This window comes from Prionailurus viverrinus, chromosome E3, assembly GCF_022837055.1.
Source record: "Prionailurus viverrinus isolate Anna chromosome E3, UM_Priviv_1.0, whole genome shotgun sequence".
NCBI lineage: Eukaryota > Metazoa > Chordata > Mammalia > Carnivora > Felidae > Prionailurus > Prionailurus viverrinus.
The window spans coordinates 29,263,572-29,282,259 of NC_062576.1; the positions used below are offsets into that span (position 1 = coordinate 29,263,572).

The following is an 18,688-nucleotide window of genomic DNA, read 5'->3' on the forward strand; positions in this document are numbered from 1 at the left end:
TAAACTGCAGGGCGCAGGCCCCCCCTAGGCAATAACCACTCCCCAGCCCCACCGAGTTTGGGCTCCCTTTAGTTCTTTGAGCTAGATGTCAGCTGGCCACCTGCCATGAGCCAGGCCCTGTTTTGGGTGCAGGGCCTATATGGTGAAGGAGGGCACTGCCCTGGCAGGGCTCATACTCTAGTGAGGCAGAAAATAGATAATCATACACCTAACCATTAATGACCATCACAGTCAGGCTTCTGAAGGAGGTTCATCATATTGTAAAAATACAGCACTGAGGGATGGAAACCAGGCATTCAGGGAAGGCTTCCTGGAGGAAGCGGCATCGAAGTGGGAACCTGACAAATGAAGAGTGGCTGGAAGGGGAGTGGAGGAACAGCTCAACATATAGTCCTATCTGTGCAAAGTCCCTGTGGCAGAGAACAGCTGACATGTGCTCATAAGGGAAGAGGGCATGCCTGCCCGGAACATGAAGTAGGAGGGGCAGAGGTCCCACGAGATGAGAAGTGACTGGGTTATAGGGAATTACTGTTAAGGAACTTCTCTTTATCATTTTAAACCTCGACGTGGCACTTGGTATTCATGGGGGGTTCCCTGCCAACTGTTGATCTGGAAATTACTAAAAGTGAAAGGCCCGTCTTGCAGAAGAGAAACAAAAAAAAAGCCACCGATATTTCTCTTTCTTTTCCCAAAAAGGAGCGAAAACTCCTCGAAGAGAGGATTAGTGACTTAACCACAAATCTTGCAGAAGAGGAGGAAAAGGCCAAGAACCTTACCAAGCTAAAAAACAAGCACGAATCTATGATTTCAGAACTGGAAGGTAACCCAGCCACCCCCAACAGGGTTTCAAATGGACGTGGTAAAGCTGGGAAGATCAGAGAGCAGATGTGAGTGTGGCACGTTGTTTCGGGAGAGGTACAACCCTCCCTAGGCTCCCTCGGCCAATACGCCAGTAATCGTAAAGGGGCTTTTCATCAGCACTGACTTTCTTGCTACAAGATAGCAGTCTGGGCCGTGACAGTTACCTGTAGGGCCGGGTGCATGCGTGCGTGCGTGTGTGTGTGTGTGTATGTGTGTGTGTGTGTGTGTGTGCGTGCATGCGAACTGCCCGAGCAGAAAGGCTTGTCCTCCGGGCACCTTTCTGGTAGCTGCCGCCTCCTGAGGGGGCCCCTGGCTTTGTCACAGTGCGGCTGAAGAAGGAGGAGAAGAGCCGGCAGGAGCTGGAGAAGCTGAAGAGGAAGCTCGAGGGCGAGGCCAGTGACTTCCACGAGCAGATAGCGGACCTGCAGGCACAGATCGCGGAGCTCAAGATGCAGCTGGCCAAGAAGGAGGAGGAGCTGCAGGCCGCCCTGAGCAGGTAGCCTGGCCTGCGGGGGGTGCATCCTCACGTCCTGTGTTCATGTGTCCCGGGGCGGGGGCCACAGTGGGCCCCGTCTTCCTCCTCCTCCAGGCAGGCCTCCGTCCTCCCGGGTGCCTCCCCTGCCCTGCTTATACTTCCACAACGGTGCCACTGACTTTCTTCTGTCCCCGCCAAGCCCATCCTGTCTCTGTGTGTCCCCTCCTCCCGCTGCATCTGCCCCTCAGACCTCCAGGCCTCTGTCATCTGCAGTTGCCCATGGAGTCCATTGCACTGGCATGTCCGAGGCCGGGATGAGCCTCCTGCTCCTCCCTCGTAGGGCCCTTGCCGTGAACGCCCGTCTTCCCTGACTTTTGCCCACTGCTCTCCGCCCGCCCCCGGGCTGTAGCAGCCCCCAGATCCTGCCAGTCCTTTGGAAGGGGTGGCGACCCCATTCCCTGTTTGCCCTTCTCCCAGCTCCTGGCTGGGTTCATGCCTCATACTGGGAATCTTGCAGCCCCAGCTAAGGGTTGGTTTCCTGTTCGCTGCGTGCCGGGCTCTTTCCAGACGGTATGTTCTTACACCTGGCCGGTACGCTGCTGTGATCTCCACGTCACTGAGCAGGAAGCCGTGCTTGGGGACGTGAAGGAACGCGTGATTGTCACACAGTCTTGTGGAGGCGGGGCTGGGGTGAAAGCCCCAGAACTTTCTGACTGATCCCCTGGCCAGGTCTATCTTTTCCAGTGTGGGCTGTGGGGGGCGCGAGGGCGGTGAACCGCAAACATCACCTGAAGAGTAAACCCATGCTGGCTTGTGCAGGGAAGGCCGGCTTCCTTAGCCTGGTGCTCAGAGGCCCCCCCCCCCCCGCCGTCCCCCCCCCCACCACGTACAGCCGGACCCAGCCGACCATCTAGCTTTCTCTCTTAACTGCTCCCCATTCCCAAGCTTACTACCATCTCACCTCCCCCCTGCCCTGTGCAATCTTGCCTCTGTGCCCTCTCTTCACACTTTTCCCTTTCCATCCACCACGGCAAAACAAGAGCTCGGCTTCACCATGCATCAGGAGGGAGCTGCCTTCCATGAAAGTCCTCACGTGCTCCCGGCCATTTGGACGAGGATTTTCCTGTCCCAGCTTGACCCACGGTTGCTGCCTCCCCCACACTGGGGGCCCTGGTTTAAATACCTCCCCGAGCAATACCTAGTCACGTGCTTCGCATGGAGCAGGCACTCAGCCACTGTTAGAGCAAAGAGGAGAAAGGAAAACCAGTAGTTGCTAGGGAGAAATAATTGTCCGATGTTTACAAAGCATCTGTTAAGCACCTGCTGTGTACTAGGTGCCTTGCTAGTCTGGGGCCATGCTCTGCACACACACACACACACACACACACTCACCACTGTTCGTGGACCTCAGATGAGTCCTAATGTGCACGCAGTCCAACCTAGCAGGAAGGGGTCCACCGTGTCTCGGGGACATGGGGGGGAACATGCTTTTGATATCCAAGGAACAGGGTTATCTGGTCCCTGGAAACAATTTTTGGCCACGCCGTGAGATCTCAGGGGCCAGAGACCCCAGGGCCTTCACCATGCTGGTCTGTCGCTGGCAGGCTGGAGGATGAAATCGCTCAGAAGAACAACGCTCTCAAGAAGATCCGGGAGCTGGAGAGTCACATCTCAGACCTGCAGGAGGACTTGGACTCAGAACGGGCCGCGAGAAACAAGGCCGAGAAGCAGAAGCGGGACCTGGGGGAGGAGCTGGAGGCGCTCAAGACGGAGCTGGAGGACACGCTGGACAGCACGGCCACCCAGCAGGAGCTCAGGTGGGAGACCGGCCGCAGAGCCGCCCCCGCCCCGCCGCGTGCATCAGGTGGCTGGTGGAAAAGGGGCAAACCCAGAGCGGATCCTGAATGACAGGGTTCCTTGGGCCCTACGGTTACCGCCTCGGGTTTTTTTGTTTATTTATTTTGAGAGAGAGTGCGAGAGCAGGGGAGGGGCGCAGAGAGAGAGAGAGAGAGAGAGGGAATCCCAAGCAGGCTGTGCACTGTGAGTGTGGAGCTCAATGAAGGTCTCATACTCACGAGCTGGGAGATCATGACCTGAGCCAAAATCAAGAGTCCAAACCTCAACCAACTGAGCCACCTAGGCACCCCTGTGATACATTTTTAAAATAACATTTGTTGGATTTGTCCTTAAGATTTGCTACAGGCTAACAGACACCAGCAACAACAACAAAAACACTCCAAAACAAAGAAACCAAAAAACCCAGAACAGAAACAGATCACTTGTTGGATAATGAATGCTGAGTTCAATGAAAGTAGGTCACTTATTCATTCAACAAACATGCAAATGGATTTTCAGTGCATCCTTTATCAGGTGCTGTGCTAACTCTGAGGTTGATGTCCCGCACTTCAGGTTTTGTGCCACACCCGTCACCTGGGCCTAGAAGCCAGCAGTTTTCTGCCCCCTTCCCACCTGGCCAATGACACAGAAAAGCCCTTGGTGCAGTCTTCAAATGCACGAGCTCAAAGCCAGATCATTTGGGTTCAGATTCTGGCTCTATGACACAGCGGATGTACCAACATGGGCTAAGAATCTCTTGGCCTTAGATTTCTCCTCTGTAAACTGGAAAAATTAATGTATCTTCCTCTAAGGGTCACTCTGAAGATTATACGAGATGATGTCTATAAAGAACTTAGGTCAGGGCACCCAGGTGGCTCAGTCGGTTGAGCGTCCAACTTCCACTCGGGTCATGATCTTGCCGTTTGTGAGTTCCAGCCCCGTGTTGGGCTCTGTGCTGACAGCTTGGAGCCTGGAGCCTGCTTCGGATTCTCTGTCTCCCTCTCTCTCTGTTCCCCCGCCCCCTTGTGCTTCCTGTCTCTCTCAAAAATAAACATTAAAAAAAAAAAAAAGAACTTAGGTCAAGGCCTGGCATATAATAAGTAAGCTCAATAAGTAAGAGCTAACATTATTTGAGGAACATTTTGTAATTCACAGATGTCCTTTCAACACGATTTTGAGTATTCTGTGTATTTATTTGCTGGCCTTGAGAGTGTATTGGCCTTTGGTGTATTTTTGTGCTGGCCTTGAGAGTTTCTGGGCAGGTGACATGCTCTTTACTTTGCCGCTGAGGAAATGCCCGGTCCAGAGAGGTTAGGGGACTCAGCCGAGGTCACACAGCCAGGGAGGGCTGTTGATGGGGACTTCAGCTCTGGGTCCCCGGAGATCTCTTATTGCTTTGCACGGCACTGTCGGAGGTGAACCCCTGTTTCCGGCCGACTGCCATCCACCGTGTTCTTCCTGCCCAGGGCCAAGAGGGAACAAGAGGTGACGGTGCTGAAGAAGGCCCTGGACGAGGAGACCCGGTCCCACGAGGCGCAGGTCCAGGAGATGAGACAGAAGCACACGCAGGCGGTGGAGGAACTCACCGAGCAGTTGGAGCAGTTCAAGAGGGTAAGTGGTGATTCCTGTGTGTGTGTGTGTGTGTGTGTGTGCGCGCGCGTGTGAGACAGCATCATGCCGACGGCTTCACATAACCACGTATCAGGGTGTGTGCTGAGACGAATCCTACACCACACAAGAGCCTCATGATAGTGGTGGCAGCCCGCATTTATTCAGGGCGCGCCGTGCACGTATCCGTTAATCCTCACATCCACCTATGACGTAGGTACTCTTGAGCCCATTTTACACACGAAGGAACTGAGGTCAAGAGTGTCTAGAGGCGGGGGCGCCTGGGTGGCTCAGTCGGTTGAGCATCCAACTTTAGCTCAGGTCGTGATTTCATGGTTCGTGGGTTCAGGCCCCACGTCAGGCTCTGTGATGACAGCTCGGAGCCCGGAGCCTGCTTCGGATTCGGTGTCTCCCTCTCTCTCTGCCCTTCCTCCACTCATGCTCTCTCTTTCTCTCTCAAAAATAAACATTAAAAAAAAAAAAAAGAGTGTCTAGAGGTGAGGAGACTCACCCAAGGTCACACAGCTAGTGACAAAGCCATGATTTGAACCCAGGCAGTGCAGCTGCCTGCCTACCTCCTGCCCACTCCAGGGCAGGGTCTACAACACCCTGCCCTCCGCCCCCGTTGCTTAGCCACAGTTGAGAACAACTTCTGGGTCGCTTAAGATGGAGAACATTCTTTCCGTCTTAATTTCCCTGCAGGTTGGAGGAAAACAGCTCGCTCTCCGGCAGAGTTTGAGAATGACTGGATTTAGTCGTTCTGTTTCCTCGTGCTTGGCTATCTGGGGTGTGTGGGATTCGAGGCAGTTAAGTAGCCCGAGTCTGAATGCTTCACACCCAAAACTTCTTCTCCCTTGGAAGAATTTCCTTGTGTTTCCTTCCCAGGGGTGAGCTGTTTAGCTTGCGACATCCGGATGGTGTCCCTAAAGATCTGATTGCATCCCCCTCAGCACTATGGCTCCCCCGATCCCTGCCCTTTCTAGATATCCGCCCCCCCCCCCAAGCTAGACTAAATGGGCACAGCATTACCTAAAAATTGTGGTCAGTTTGGGTTTGTTTCTCTTGCCAGCCAAGGTCACTCTTCTTCCCTGAAGGGGTTTACTGAGTACCTTTCCGCCTCTTCTAGAAGAAGCTCCAATTTTCCTGTACAAGAGAACAGTGGCAACAGTCCCTTAGGTAGCACTGACCATGTGCCTGATACTGTTCCAATGCTTTCCAGACACGAGTTCTTTTCATTTCATCTGGGGCCTTTGTCAAAATGATGTCTGGGCCCCGTCTTCCACCCTTCTACAGGGGGGTCTTAGGCCCAGTGTCTGAAAAGTGCAGGGCAAGACTGAGCCCCCCCGCACCTTCCAGGTGAGTAAAAGGACTCTTGTTAAGTGGGAGCTGAATACTAACGTTGAACACTGTGTCACTTCTTTGGACAAATAAGATTTGCTAATTGTCACTACACAACATACATTTTCTCTTACGGTGCTATGTTGAGTAAATGTGGTGAGAGTGAGACCCTTCTTGTTCCCGATCTTAGGGGAAAAGCTCTCACTTCTTCCCCACTGAGGATGTTTGTGTTTAGCTTGGGTTTTTGTTGTTTGTTTAGAGATGGAGAGATAGAGATAGGAAGGGGCAGAGAGAGCATCCCTAGCAGGCTCCGTGCTATTAGCCCAGAGCCCAAGGCGGGGCTCAATCCCCTGAAATGTGAGATCGTGACCCGAGCCGAAATCTAGAATTGGACACTTAAGTGACTGAGCCATCCAGACGCCCCTAGCTTGTTTTTTGAAAATCAGAATTATTGAGGTCTGTGCAGTAAGACTCATCAGTTTTAACTGTATAGTTCAACTAATTTCGACAAACGTATGCATTTGTGTAACCACCACCTGTCATGATAGAGAACACTAGATTTTTTATTTTTAAAAATTTTTAAATTTGTTTTGAGAGAGAGAGAGAGAGAGAGAGAGAGAGAGAATCCCCAGCAGGCTCTGAGCTGTCAGTGCGGAGCCGGATGTGGGGCTCGAACTCCCTAACCACGAGATCAGCATCTTAGCCGAAAGAAACCAAGAGTCGGAAGCTTAACCGACTGACCCACCCAGGCACCCCACGACACTACATTTTTTTTAAATGATGCTGGAATACAGTTTTATTTTTTCTTTATTAAATGTTGACAACAAAGAATAGGTCTATCGGGACATGACGACAGGTTGGATGTAGCTTGTGGAATGCTGGTTTGCAACCTTTGAGCTTTAGCAGAACAGAATGCAAAATGTCTCACCGTGACCTTGTGTCCCCCACGCTGCTGCGTTTCTTCCCAGAGGGGACAAGCACAGGTCCCTGCACCTCCCTGACCGGAGGGGAAGGGAAGGAGGAAGATCCACCAGTGACAGAGTTAGGTTCTTAACCCGCTTTCCTGGCCACAGCTGTAATGCCTTCCCTGCCCTGTGCTTCCCCGGCCAGGCCAAGGCCAACCTAGACAAGAACAAGCAGACGCTGGAGAAGGAGAACGCAGACCTGGCCGGGGAGCTGCGGGTCCTGAACCAGGCGAAGCAGGAGGTGGAGCACAAGAAGAAGAAGCTGGAGGTGCAGCTCCAGGAACTGCAGTCCAAGTGCAGCGATGGGGAGCGGGCCCGGGCCGAGCTCAATGACAAGGTCCACAAGCTGCAGGTGAGCGGCCTGCACGGCCAGCGGCCCTTGGAGCCATCCCTGGGGGGGGGACGAAGCTCTCCCCGGCTAACTGAAGTCTTTGGCTGCAGAGCAAGTTGGTTCCCTCTTGTAAGGTCCCTCGAGGAGAGGAGGGCTTCTCCCTCCTCAATTCACTCTTGAAAGGCCCTCTTCTGCTCCTTCAACAAGTGTAGGAGTATTTGCTGTAGACCATGCACCATGTTTGACCCTGAGATACATCAGCAAGAAAGACACATTCCCTGCCCCCATAGAACTCTGACCTAGTGGAGGGAAAGGCGTTTATAATTCCATGAGTGAGTGTAAAATGACACTGTACGTAACTGGGGCGGGGGTTGGGGGGGCGGGGTCTGGCCGGCGGGAGGAGGAGTCAGGAAAGGCTTCCCGAAGAAGGAGGTATCATCTGAGATAAGTAGAAGTCTACCAGGCAGAGGGGACAGCATGTGCAAGGGCCCAGTGGTTAGTGGGAAATCAGAAGAGACCACATAAGTGACGCCAGAAAGCTGAGCTGGCAGGGGAAACATGGTACAAGATGGGACGAGGGAGGTAGGTTGTGGCCAGATGACACAGGGCCTTCGAGGCCCTATTCTATGTACATTCATCTTTATTCCGCGCGACAAGTCGTCATTGATGGGTTTTGACCTGAGCAGTGACAAGGTCTCTCGGTCTTTGGTCTTAGTTAGCTTTGACTTAGACACTTGGCCTGACATCCATTCATGGGATCCAGGCAGACTTTTGATAAGTCAGTGTGCTTACAGCCTGGGACCAGAGGGCAGGGGGAGCATTAAGTAGGATTTCTTTCCACATGCCGTTGAGAGCAGGGGTTCTGCTACCGTAACACAGGCAGTGTCCTGGAGACGTAGAGTCAAGATTATTTACGTTCTCCTCGTAAGGGGGAGAGGATGGACGGTTGACTGATACCTCAGTAGAGGGCTTCTTACCTTTAGTGTCTGCATCTCTGGTTGGGGCATGAAGGTCAATGAAAGGGCAAAGAGTAGAGGCGAGGAAGAGGGTGGTGGGAACAGGGCCCTTGGAAGTAAAGGTGCCATCTGCATCCCCTTTCCAACTTCAGGGAGCAGACGAGTTGTCTAGACTCTCTAACCTGCTGCTTCATTTTTGCCAACCTTGGCAAGGATTCAGGGTCCATTTAGTAGGATCAGGAACAAGCCAATACAGTCTGGGGCTCAAAGAGGTTCTTAGAGCCAGGCCTCACAACTTATAGGTGCTACACTTCCCTTGGGGGCCATGGGGTTACCATGATCAGGCCCCATAGCCCATGGCTATTTCCTAATCAGTGAATACAACGAGGCCTATCATGTGAGTCGAGAGATCTTCTCTTACTTCATAAGGATCCTGTTCTAGAGGGCTCTAACCACAGTCTCTTGGCACCCTCAGAATGAAGTGGAGAGTGTCACAGGGATGCTCAACGAGGCTGAGGGGAAGGCCATAAAACTGGCCAAGGATGTGGCATCCCTTGGGTCCCAGCTCCAGGACACCCAGGTGGGTATTCTGCCACATGATTCAGAGGGAGCTGGGGTGTGGACTTCCTGGGGGTGGCTCCCTGAGACTTCCACATGGCATTTCGTAGGAGCTGCTTCAAGAAGAAACCCGGCAGAAACTCAATGTGTCCACCAAGTTGCGCCAGCTGGAGGACGAGAGGAACAGCCTGCAGGACCAGCTGGACGAGGAGATAGACGCCAAGCAGAACCTGGAGCGCCACATCTCAACTCTGAACATCCAGGTGCTGGCCGTGTGTCCTTGCCTTTCTAGGTGTAAGCCTTGAAGGGTAGCTCAGGAGCTCGGAGAGGCTGTGGTTGAGTGTTGGCGCCATTTTGTTTGGCTCACTGGCTCCCCCTGCTGTTGAATTTCCTCCAGGAGGAGAAGGTGGTCTCTTCTCAGGGTGGAATCAGGGATGGGACTCGCTCATTGGCCCTCCTTTTACCCCAACCCGGACACTGTCGTTTTAGCTCTCCGATTCGAAGAAGAAGCTACAGGACTTTGCCAGCACCGTGGAGGCCTTGGAAGAGGGCAAGAAGCGGTTCCAGAAGGAAATCGAAGGCCTCACCCAGCAGTACGAAGAGAAGGCAGCTGCTTATGACAAACTGGAAAAGACCAAGAACAGGCTTCAGCAGGAGCTGGACGACCTGGTCGTCGATTTGGACAACCAGCGGCAACTGGTGTCCAACCTGGAAAAGAAGCAGAAGAAGTTTGATCAGGTAGGGGCTGGAGGGCCGTCGGCTCTGTTCACGGACACGGGCTGGGGCGGGAGGGTCTCTGAAGCAGCTGGTGTGGCTGCCATGTATGTGGCTCCCACCCATCCTCCCAAGGAAAGCTAGCTTGCCTTGGGTGACCATGAAGCATCGGGGCTCCTAGGTCAGAGCGAGGAGAGCACTGGCTCTTGGACGTGACTTCCAGATATCCCCACCACCAGGGCCACCTGCGACCCCAGGGATGCCTTAGTTTCTAGCCCTGAGAAGGAAGGAAATTTATTTCACTTCACTCAACAAGTATTTATCGAGGGTCTCCTGAATACTCCACATAATTTAATGTTCCACCTTTCTATACCACTTCCCCCAACACTTCACAATGAAGAATTTCACGCACACAGCAAAGCTGAAGCACCGAAGAGTGAACACCTGTATACCCACCACGTGGATTGGATCATTAATGTTTTACCAAATTCGGATGAACTGTCTGTCATTGAATGCATTTCAAAGCAAATGGCAGATTTCCCCCTCTATACTTCAGCACTCTGTGTCTTAACTGGAGTTCTTCTTTAACAGAAAATTTTGCTTCTTGTGTATACATGCAAATGCACAAATCTCAAGTATCCACTCACTGGAGTTCTGGTAAATGCATAATACACCCATGTGGCCCAAACCCTTAAAAAATGCCAACTTTTAATACGCTACTCAGATTTAGCAAAGCTGATTTGGTGTGCAAGTGACTTGGGATGATCCTCAAAATCAATCTGGGGATTGTTTTGGGAGGCCAATGCCAGGGGTGTGGGGGCTCACTGCCCCTCCCCGCCTGGGCTCAGAGGAGCAGGCTTCCAGGCGTCACGCTGGCTCTGTCCTTCTCCATCTCAGGCGGCCAGCCTGTCTTCACTGCTTCCACTATGCTGCCCCATTATTGGCTTGAGGGCCTGGGGTCGCTTCTTTTATTTCCCTGTCACACATCACGTAGGCTTTTGTGCTGACTGCTGTTTTGGGGGCCCCTATTACTTACCTGTCTTCGCTCACTTCTCAAAGCCTGGTTTTTGGATGTGTCAGTGTATACGCTTATGCCCCTGTCTGTGCGGATGACATTAACGTCGGCCTGGAGTGTTCCTTGAACTGCCTCTCCAAGCACAGAGCTAAGTATGTGCCGCTCTGTCCCCACGCTCACCCTTTCCCTACTCTGGCTCAGAGAGTGCTTTTGAGGGCTGGAGATGAGTGGCCATGATAGAAAGAATTAGTGGCCTCTGGCAGGATTAAATGTCACTGTGACCTCACTAGTAGTACGTTCGAACCAGCACGGGCAGCATTAGTGATTTCAAAGCACAAAGACTCAGCAGGTGCTGGCTCTGAGTAAGGTCCACCTACTGGAAATCAGAAGGAAGCCCTTTATTAACTATTTGCATAGATGCCTTAATGACTTCCACTGCCCCTGAAGAAATTCAGGCAGGAGGCTGCTTGCGCTTATTTGCAATTGAAAGGGAGCCTGGGTGGCTCATTGGGCTAAGCGGCTGAGCGTCAGACTCTTGGTTTTGGCTCAGGTCATGATCTCTAGGTTTGTGGGTTCGAGCTCCGCGTGGGGCTCTGAACTGACGGTGCGCAGCCTGCTTCAGATTCTCTCTCTGCCTCTCTCCCTCCCTCTCTCTCTCTGCCCCTCCCTGCTTACGCTTTCTCTGTCTCTCAAAATGAATAAAGTTAAAGTTATTTAAAAAAAAAAGGGGGGAAGCCGAACTTCACCTCCGGGGCTGGGCTTCCGTTGTGTTGTAGTTGTTAGCCGAGGAGAAGAGCATCTCTTCCAAATACGCGGATGAAAGGGACAGAGCCGAGGCAGAAGCCAGGGAAAAGGAAACCAAGGCCTTGTCGCTGGCGCGAGCCCTCGAAGAGGCCCTGGAAGCCAAAGAGGACCTCGAGAGAGCCAACAAAATGCTCAAGGCCGAGATGGAGGGCCTGGTCAGCTCCAAGGATGACGTGGGCAAGAACGTAAGTGGCTCCTCCCTGTCTGTGCCTGTCCACAGGTCACCAGCCCCCTCCCCACTATGCATTACCCACGGGGCGGGACGTGGGCACCCTGAGCCTCTTCCACGGGACAGGACCATCAGGACTGAAGGCTGTCACGCAGACGGGGACTGGTTGGAAACAGCACTTTGGGGGGGGGGTCCCCAAGGAAGACTCTGGCCTTGACTCTTGGCCCTGCATCCCGCGGGGGGGCAAAAGCCATCTGTGTGACCTCACAGAGCTGCCCGTCCCCGCGGGTTGCCTGAGCGTCTTCATGAAGTCTCCCCTCCCGTGAAAGGTCCACGAACTGGAGAAGTCCAAGCGGGCCCTGGAGACCCAGATGGAGGAGATGAAGACCCAGCTGGAGGAGCTGGAGGACGAGCTGCAGGCCACGGAGGACGCCAAGCTGCGGCTCGAGGTCAACATGCAGGCCCTCAAGGGCCAGTTTGAGCGGGACCTCCAGGCTCGGGATGAACAGAACGAAGAGAAGAGGCGGCAGCTCCAGAGACAGGTAGTCCGGGTGGGGGGATGCGGGGCAGGGAGGAGGCGGGGCCCGGACCCAAGGAGACTTGGTTCTCTCAGCGGCCTGCAACCTGGAGACGAGCAGATCCCCCGGGGGGGGGGGGGCTGTGCCCCTGGCTCCCCACCCTGGGAGCTCTCCAAATGCCGGCCGCGGTGGGGGTAGGGCCTCCGAGGGACGGCCAGGCCCAGCAGCGCCCCCCTTCCCCCCTCCCTCAGCTGCACGAGTACGAGACAGAACTGGAAGACGAGAGAAAGCAACGTGCCCTGGCAACGGCAGCCAAGAAGAAGCTGGAAGGGGACCTGAAGGACCTGGAGCTGCAGGCTGACTCGGCCATCAAGGGCCGGGAGGAAGCCATCAAGCAGCTGCGGAAACTGCAGGTGGGGGATGCGGGGCACGGGCCGAGGGAGGGGGTGGCTCCCCACCGGAGGGGAAGCCGGGCCAACAGCCGCAGGACGCAGGCCTGTCACGGGTGCCTGAATATTCAGCTGGGGTTTTCCACTGGGGTTCAGCCTCGGGGGGCCGTTTCCCGCCCTGGGTAAGGCACGATCACCAGGCCTTGGCCAAGGCCCTCAGACCACATGGCCATGTTGAGGTCTGCTGAGCCCCTCCGGAACGGTGCCCCCCGACAGCAACCTGGCCCCGTGAGGTAGGGTGGGTGGGCCACAGGGACCTCTCTGTGGTTGATCTGAACTTCCTCGGGGCTGGCATGGAAAGATGGTGAGTTAGGACCTCTTGGCTTGTCCCTCCTGTTGACTCACGCAGGCCCAGATGAAGGACTTCCAGAGAGAGCTGGAAGATGCCCGTGCCTCCAGAGACGAGATCTTTGCCACCGCCAAAGAGAATGAGAAGAAAGCCAAGAGCTTAGAAGCCGACCTCATGCAGCTACAGGAGGTAGAGCCTTCTCGATGTGGGCCTTGGGGGGAGGGGGGCGGGGGGTACTGTAGGCGGAGCCCGTGGCACCCACGCACCTCTTTCCCTCGTCCAGCACTCCATAGGGGCAGGCCCCTGGAGTGACGACAGGGGCAGACGTGGGATTTTCTCCTGTCCGGGACATGCAGGGCCTCCCCTGAGCCCAGAGGCAGCTCAGCTGCTTTCCAGGGTGGCCGTGGCCGTAGAAACTGCTGGGGTCTGGAGCAGGTGGCTTCTCGCTGGGGTTCAGCCCTTGCCTGGCAGATCAGCGGTTCCCCCCCCCTCCCCCGTGCTGTCCAGGATCTGGCCGCGGCTGAGAGGGCTCGCAAACAGGCCGACTTGGAGAAGGAGGAACTGGCAGAGGAGCTGACCAGCAGCGTCTCAGGAAGGTAGGGGGCCGCATCGGGAGAAGGGGGTCCCAGGCTCAGAATGAGGACAGAGAGGCAGCTCATGGAAGAGACTCCTGAAAATGACAATGTCCAGCCAAGCTTCTCACAAGGGTCTTGACCCCATTTGGGCATGTAGCCAGTTTCATTGGTTCTGAATGAACAGCATGGTGGGGAGGGGACACGGGGCTGGGGGAGGGGGGGAGACATCCAAGAGGAGAGAGCTCGTCTTTCCTCCAGGCCCAGCTTTGCCCATACCGACGGGATAGAGTCCCGGCTCCCTACTTCCCAGCTGTGTGAGTTTGGACAAGTGTCTAAGCCTCACTGGGCCTCAGTTTCCTTTTACAAAGGAGGGCGACTCCAAGGCATCACCTCACTCCTCCACACAGAGGTTATTTCCTAAGCCAGAGGGAGGCTGGAGCCCCAGACCCGCCTGCATTTCCCTTAGGAACACACTTCAGGACGAGAAGCGCCGCCTGGAGGCCCGGATCGCGCAGCTGGAAGAGGAGCTGGAGGAGGAGCAAGGCAACATGGAGGCCATGAGTGACCGCGTGCGGAAGGCCACGCAGCAGGTGGGGGCAGAGCAGGGCCAGGCTGCACCCTGTCACACGCCCCACACTGCTGCACTGCAAGCTCGGGTTTGGGGTGGAGAGCGGGGAGACGGGAGCAGGGGTCAAGCGCATCTGCTCCCTGCACCCTCTCCCTCCCCGCGTGGGCACACGGCCCCTGTCACCATCTCATCAGGCGGCCAGTGTATGTCTGGCTCCCTCCGGCAGACAACGTGGGCCTGGAGAAAGGGCCTCGGGGGTCTCCTTCTTGCTGTCGCCCCAGCCTCTGGCCCCGGCCTTACACCAGTGAGCACTCAGGGACATTACTAAGCACCAGCTCCGCAACAGGTGCTGGGGCCCCGCCTTGTGACCTAGAGACAGGGAGCCTGGGTGGCCCCAGGACGCTGCCTTTTGAGCTGCACCTTAAAGGAGGCCCAGGAAGGAACTGGTGGCTGGCGGAGGTGGGGAGGGCTCCTGGGTGCCCCCACCCCAGCGACCCACATCGAAGCCCACCAAGGCTGGAGGCCACAGGCGTAGTGGGTCCTCTCAGTGGACGCCACCCCCCACTCCCACCCCCATGCCCTCCACCCCCTGACCTTCACTGCCCTCCGCAGGCCGAGCAGCTCAACAACGAACTGGCCACGGAGCGCAGCGCGGCCCAGAAGAACGAGAGCGCAAGGCAGCAGCTCGAGCGGCAGAACAAGGAGCTCCGAAGCAAGCTGCAAGAGATGGAGGGGGCCGTCAGGTCCAAGTTCAAGTCCACCATTGCGGCACTGGAGGCCAAGATCGCACAGCTGGAGGAGCAGGTGGAGCAGGAGGCCAGGTACGTGGGCCGCGGGCTCCAAAGAGAGGCCTGCTGGCCAGGAGTACACGGCCATCGGGGCTCAGGCTCTCTGGACATCTGTCCTGGCTGTGGAATGAGCCCAGTGGTCCCCACGCGGCAGCTGTGTGTGGAGAACCGCGTGTGAACATGGGAGCGAGGCAGGCCTGGCCCCGAGAAGGCCCGTCCCAAACGGCCCTGAGTGGCAGGGGTCCTCCGTGAGGTCCGCTACCTTCCCGCGAGCACACTGGCTATGCCTGGCCTGTGTTCTCAGGATGTCGTGTTCACGGTCACCCAGGAAAGTGCAGATCAGCAACCCCATTCAGCACGTGCCAATATGGTCAGGCTTCTCGTTATAAAGAGAAAACAAGATCACGGCCCATCTGTGACCATCAGACTACGACGATTCTGACCCACTTTTTTTTTTTTTTTAATTTGGTAGTGGCTTTCTTGCCAAGTCACAGACCATACAAAAATTCAGCCTTTTCACGTGTACTGCTCAATGGGCCTTTAGTATAGTTGTGGATAGCTGCACCCTCTGTACCGTCCAGTGTGGGACAGTTTCAACACCTCATTAGGACACCCTGTACCCCCCTGGCCACCCTGACCTCCCCCAGCCCTCTGCAACCACAGATCTGCTTTCTCTCTTGTGGATGTTTCATGTAAGTGGAATTCCACAGTGTGCGCCCTTCTGTGACTGGCCTCCCTCCCTGTGTCTTCGAGGTTCGCCCACGTGGTAGCAGACCCAAGTGCTGCGTTCCTTTTTAAGGCCAAGTACTGTTCGTCTGATTTGGGGGGTGAGCCCTGATTTGGGGCCCCTCAGGGAAAGCACTCACAGCAGGGGAGAGGCTGGTCGGGTCTACGTGCCAGGTGCAAGGGAGCCCATCCCCACTTCGCCCCCCTCCTCCCCCCGTATGCAGAGAGAAGCAGGCGGCCACCAAGTCGCTGAAGCAGAAGGACAAGAAGCTGAAGGAGGTCCTGCTGCAGGTGGAGGACGAGCGCAAGATGGCGGAGCAGTACAAGGAGCAGGTAACCCGGGACGCCGGCCTCTCCCAGCCCCGCACGGACCCCACGGCGCCCCCTGCTCACCCCCGGGCCTCTCCCTGACAGGCAGAGAAAGGAAACGCCAAGGTCAAGCAACTCAAGAGGCAGCTGGAGGAGGCGGAGGAGGAGTCCCAGCGCATCAATGCCAACCGCAGGAAGCTGCAGCGGGAGCTGGATGAAGCCACGGAGAGCAACGAGGCCATGGGCCGCGAGGTGAACGCGCTCAAGAGCAAGCTCAGGTGAGGCTCACGGGCCTCGGGTGCCCACAGAGAGTTTCTTTCCTGATGCAGAGGACACTCCCCCCCCCCCCCCCGCCGCCCCGTTCCTTTCCAGGTTCTCCCCCCTCACCAGCACTTATGCGGCACCACTGTGTGCCAGGCACATGAACAGGCCGCGGATCCACCAGGGCCCTGCCTTGGAGCAGCGGACCCTCTGTTCGAGGAGGAGAGAGCATCCCAAGCAGGCACTGCGCTGTCTGCACAGAGCCCAATATGGGGCTTGATCTCACAAACCATGAGCTCATGGCCTGAGCCAAAATCACAAGTCTGACACTTACCTGACGGAGCCACCCGAACGCCCCCTCGTGTGGTTTAATGATGCGCGTCCCTTCCCAGCCCACCCTTGGGCGAGGAGAAGGATAGGGAGGCACACCCCTGTCTCCTCAATCCTTGTCCTCACTGCTGCATTGCCCGTGCGGGTCCCTTCTCTCCAGAACCTCTTTTCTGGGTTTTCTCTTGACCACTTTGGTCTAATCAGGGTCTCCCATCCCTGCTGCTGTTTGGGGCCGGATCATCCTGCCTCACAGGAGCTGGCCTGTGTTCGCAGGATGGGGCATGGCACGCTCTGGATTGTGACAACCGCAAATGTCTCCAGCCGTTGCTCAGTTCGCCGGGTGGGGGGTGCAGTCGCCCGGGGGTCTCGAACTACCGCCCTAACCAGGGCTGTTTTCTCTCCCACACCCCTGTCCCTCTGGGCCTGAAGCTGGATAGGCGACACCCCTGCTCCTCAGGCCTCCTTCCCACCTCCACTGGTTCCCAGAAGGCGTGGGCCCTGAAGCTTCCTGCCACACTCACCCACACTCCTCCAGGGGGGTGATCCAGTCTCTTGGGTCCTTGGTCTTGTCTCCTCTGCGATCCTGCCACCCCATGGGCCCTAACACTAGCTCTAACTTGCCCATCAAGCCCAGGCTCGGTGGTCTGTCCGCCTCGCACACACCCTCAACACCCCAGACCCCTCCTGCTTTGAGGTATGCACTTGGTGCGTTAAACCAGACTTTCCACCTTCTGCTCAGGGAAAAGCAAACAGGAACACTGCCAGTTCGTGCTGGGCCTTGTCTGTCACCACAAGGAGCTGACCTCACTCGGTGCTGCCTGGGCCTGACTCCCCTCCCCCTTCCACTGTCTTGGGCATCTGGTTTTCACTGTCTCCCCAGTCTTACCATCCCCACCCCGTCCTTACAAGCTCTCATGTCCCCGTCAACCCGCCTCCCCGCAGCTGTGTCCATTTCTTCTACTCCGTTCCCGGGCATGACATCAGATACACCTACGTCTCTTGTTCCCTCAAGGACGTCGCTCCAGAAATTCTTACCCTTCTCCTTTTCACCATCTTCACGTCAACAAAGTCAATCCAGGAGCTGAGAAAGCCTCTGAGCCCCACGCCCCCTGCTACCCTTTGCCACGAAACCTTAATGGTCAGTCCCAGTCCTCCCCGACTGAGCTGCAGCTTCCTCGACCCACACCGGGGTTTGTTCCTCCCCTCTGGGTGTCTTTCCTTGTCTCCTCTGCTGGTACCTCATCTCAAAGCCGCCTGCCATTGGCCTGCCCCAGGGCGCCATCTTGGTTCTCTCTTCATCTCCTTTTCTGCTCACTCCTAGGTGACCTCACCCAGCCTGGTGCCTTTTGAGTTCCACCCACAGCGTGTGGCTTCCTGGCCCAGACTTCTTCCTAGAACCCCAGACCTGCTTGCCCTTTCCCCTCGATGCCTCACAGGCAGCTTACACCTTGAGCTGAACCCCTTCACGCCCAAGTCAGCTTCCCTCACGGTCTCTGCCAGCTCAGCAACTGGACTGATAAAGCTGCCGTTAACCCAGTCCACTAATCTGTGCTCTTTCTTTTTCCCTCTCCCCTATATATAACATCCAATCTGCCATGGAATCTGATCAACTTTCCCTTAAAAACACTGTACATCCGGGCACCTGGGTGGCTCAGTCAGTTGAGCGTCTGACTTCAGCCCCGGTCATGATCTCATGGTTCATGAGTTCGAGCCCCGCATCAGGCTCTGTGCTGACAGCTCAGAGCCTGGAGCCTGCTTCGGATTCTGTGTCTCCCTCTCTCTGTCCCTCCCCGGCTCATGCTCTCTGTAAAAAGTAAAAACTTAAAAAAATTTAAAAAAAACAACACTGTACATCCACAACCCAAGAGACAAATGTTTCTTGCCATCCTCATCCAAGCTACCCTCCCCTACCATCTAGGTAACTTTCACAGCTTGTGTTTCACTTGTGTTTATACTCTGTCTTTATACTCTGTTCTCAACAAGGCAGCCAGAGGGATCCTGTTGAAATAGATATGAGTCACAACCCCCCGTTGCTTGGAACCGTCCAATGGCTTCCACCTCATTCAGATTGAAAGCAACACCTTTATGATGGTCGGTTCCACCAGGCCCTACGTGATCTCCGTCCACTGCCTCCTAAATGAGCCCTCTGCTTCTACACATGCTGCCCGGGGCCCTGGCACGGGTGGTTCCTGCTGTCTGGAAGGCTCTTGCCCCAGCTCTCAGCATAGCTAGATCCCTCCTTCCT

At 55.7% G+C, this 18,688-nt stretch overlaps 1 protein-coding gene and 1 long non-coding RNA gene across 6 annotated transcripts in view; one reads left to right on the plus strand and one right to left on the minus strand.

Moving 5' to 3' along the window:
- Positions 1–18,688, plus strand: part of MYH11 (myosin heavy chain 11) — a 126,017-nt gene that overhangs the window by 101,779 nt on the left and 5,550 nt on the right. For all 4 annotated transcript variants that reach the window (XM_047838895.1, XM_047838896.1, XM_047838897.1 and 1 more), the window contains 17 exons: positions 697–820; positions 1,186–1,357; positions 2,941–3,153; positions 4,639–4,783; positions 7,229–7,435; positions 8,846–8,950; positions 9,039–9,191; positions 9,418–9,666; positions 11,434–11,646; positions 11,960–12,172; positions 12,400–12,561; positions 12,947–13,075; positions 13,394–13,482; positions 13,928–14,051; positions 14,642–14,850; positions 15,768–15,876; positions 15,958–16,130. In XM_047838895.1, the coding sequence (XP_047694851.1) occupies positions 697–820; positions 1,186–1,357; positions 2,941–3,153; positions 4,639–4,783; positions 7,229–7,435; positions 8,846–8,950; positions 9,039–9,191; positions 9,418–9,666; positions 11,434–11,646; positions 11,960–12,172; positions 12,400–12,561; positions 12,947–13,075; positions 13,394–13,482; positions 13,928–14,051; positions 14,642–14,850; positions 15,768–15,876; positions 15,958–16,130 (2,789 nt within the window). The remainder of the gene's footprint in view (positions 1–696; positions 821–1,185; positions 1,358–2,940; positions 3,154–4,638; positions 4,784–7,228; positions 7,436–8,845; positions 8,951–9,038; positions 9,192–9,417; positions 9,667–11,433; positions 11,647–11,959; positions 12,173–12,399; positions 12,562–12,946; positions 13,076–13,393; positions 13,483–13,927; positions 14,052–14,641; positions 14,851–15,767; positions 15,877–15,957; positions 16,131–18,688) is intronic.
- Positions 6,908–17,878, minus strand: LOC125154509 (uncharacterized). 2 transcript variants are annotated; one of them, XR_007147815.1, is made up of 2 exons: positions 17,682–17,878; positions 6,908–9,636 (listed from the first exon to the last, which is right to left on the minus strand). It is a non-coding gene; the product is annotated as an uncharacterized LOC125154509 (long non-coding RNA). The 2 variants fall into 2 exon arrangements; XR_007147814.1 differs by lacking the exon at positions 17,682–17,878 and adding an exon at positions 16,965–17,300.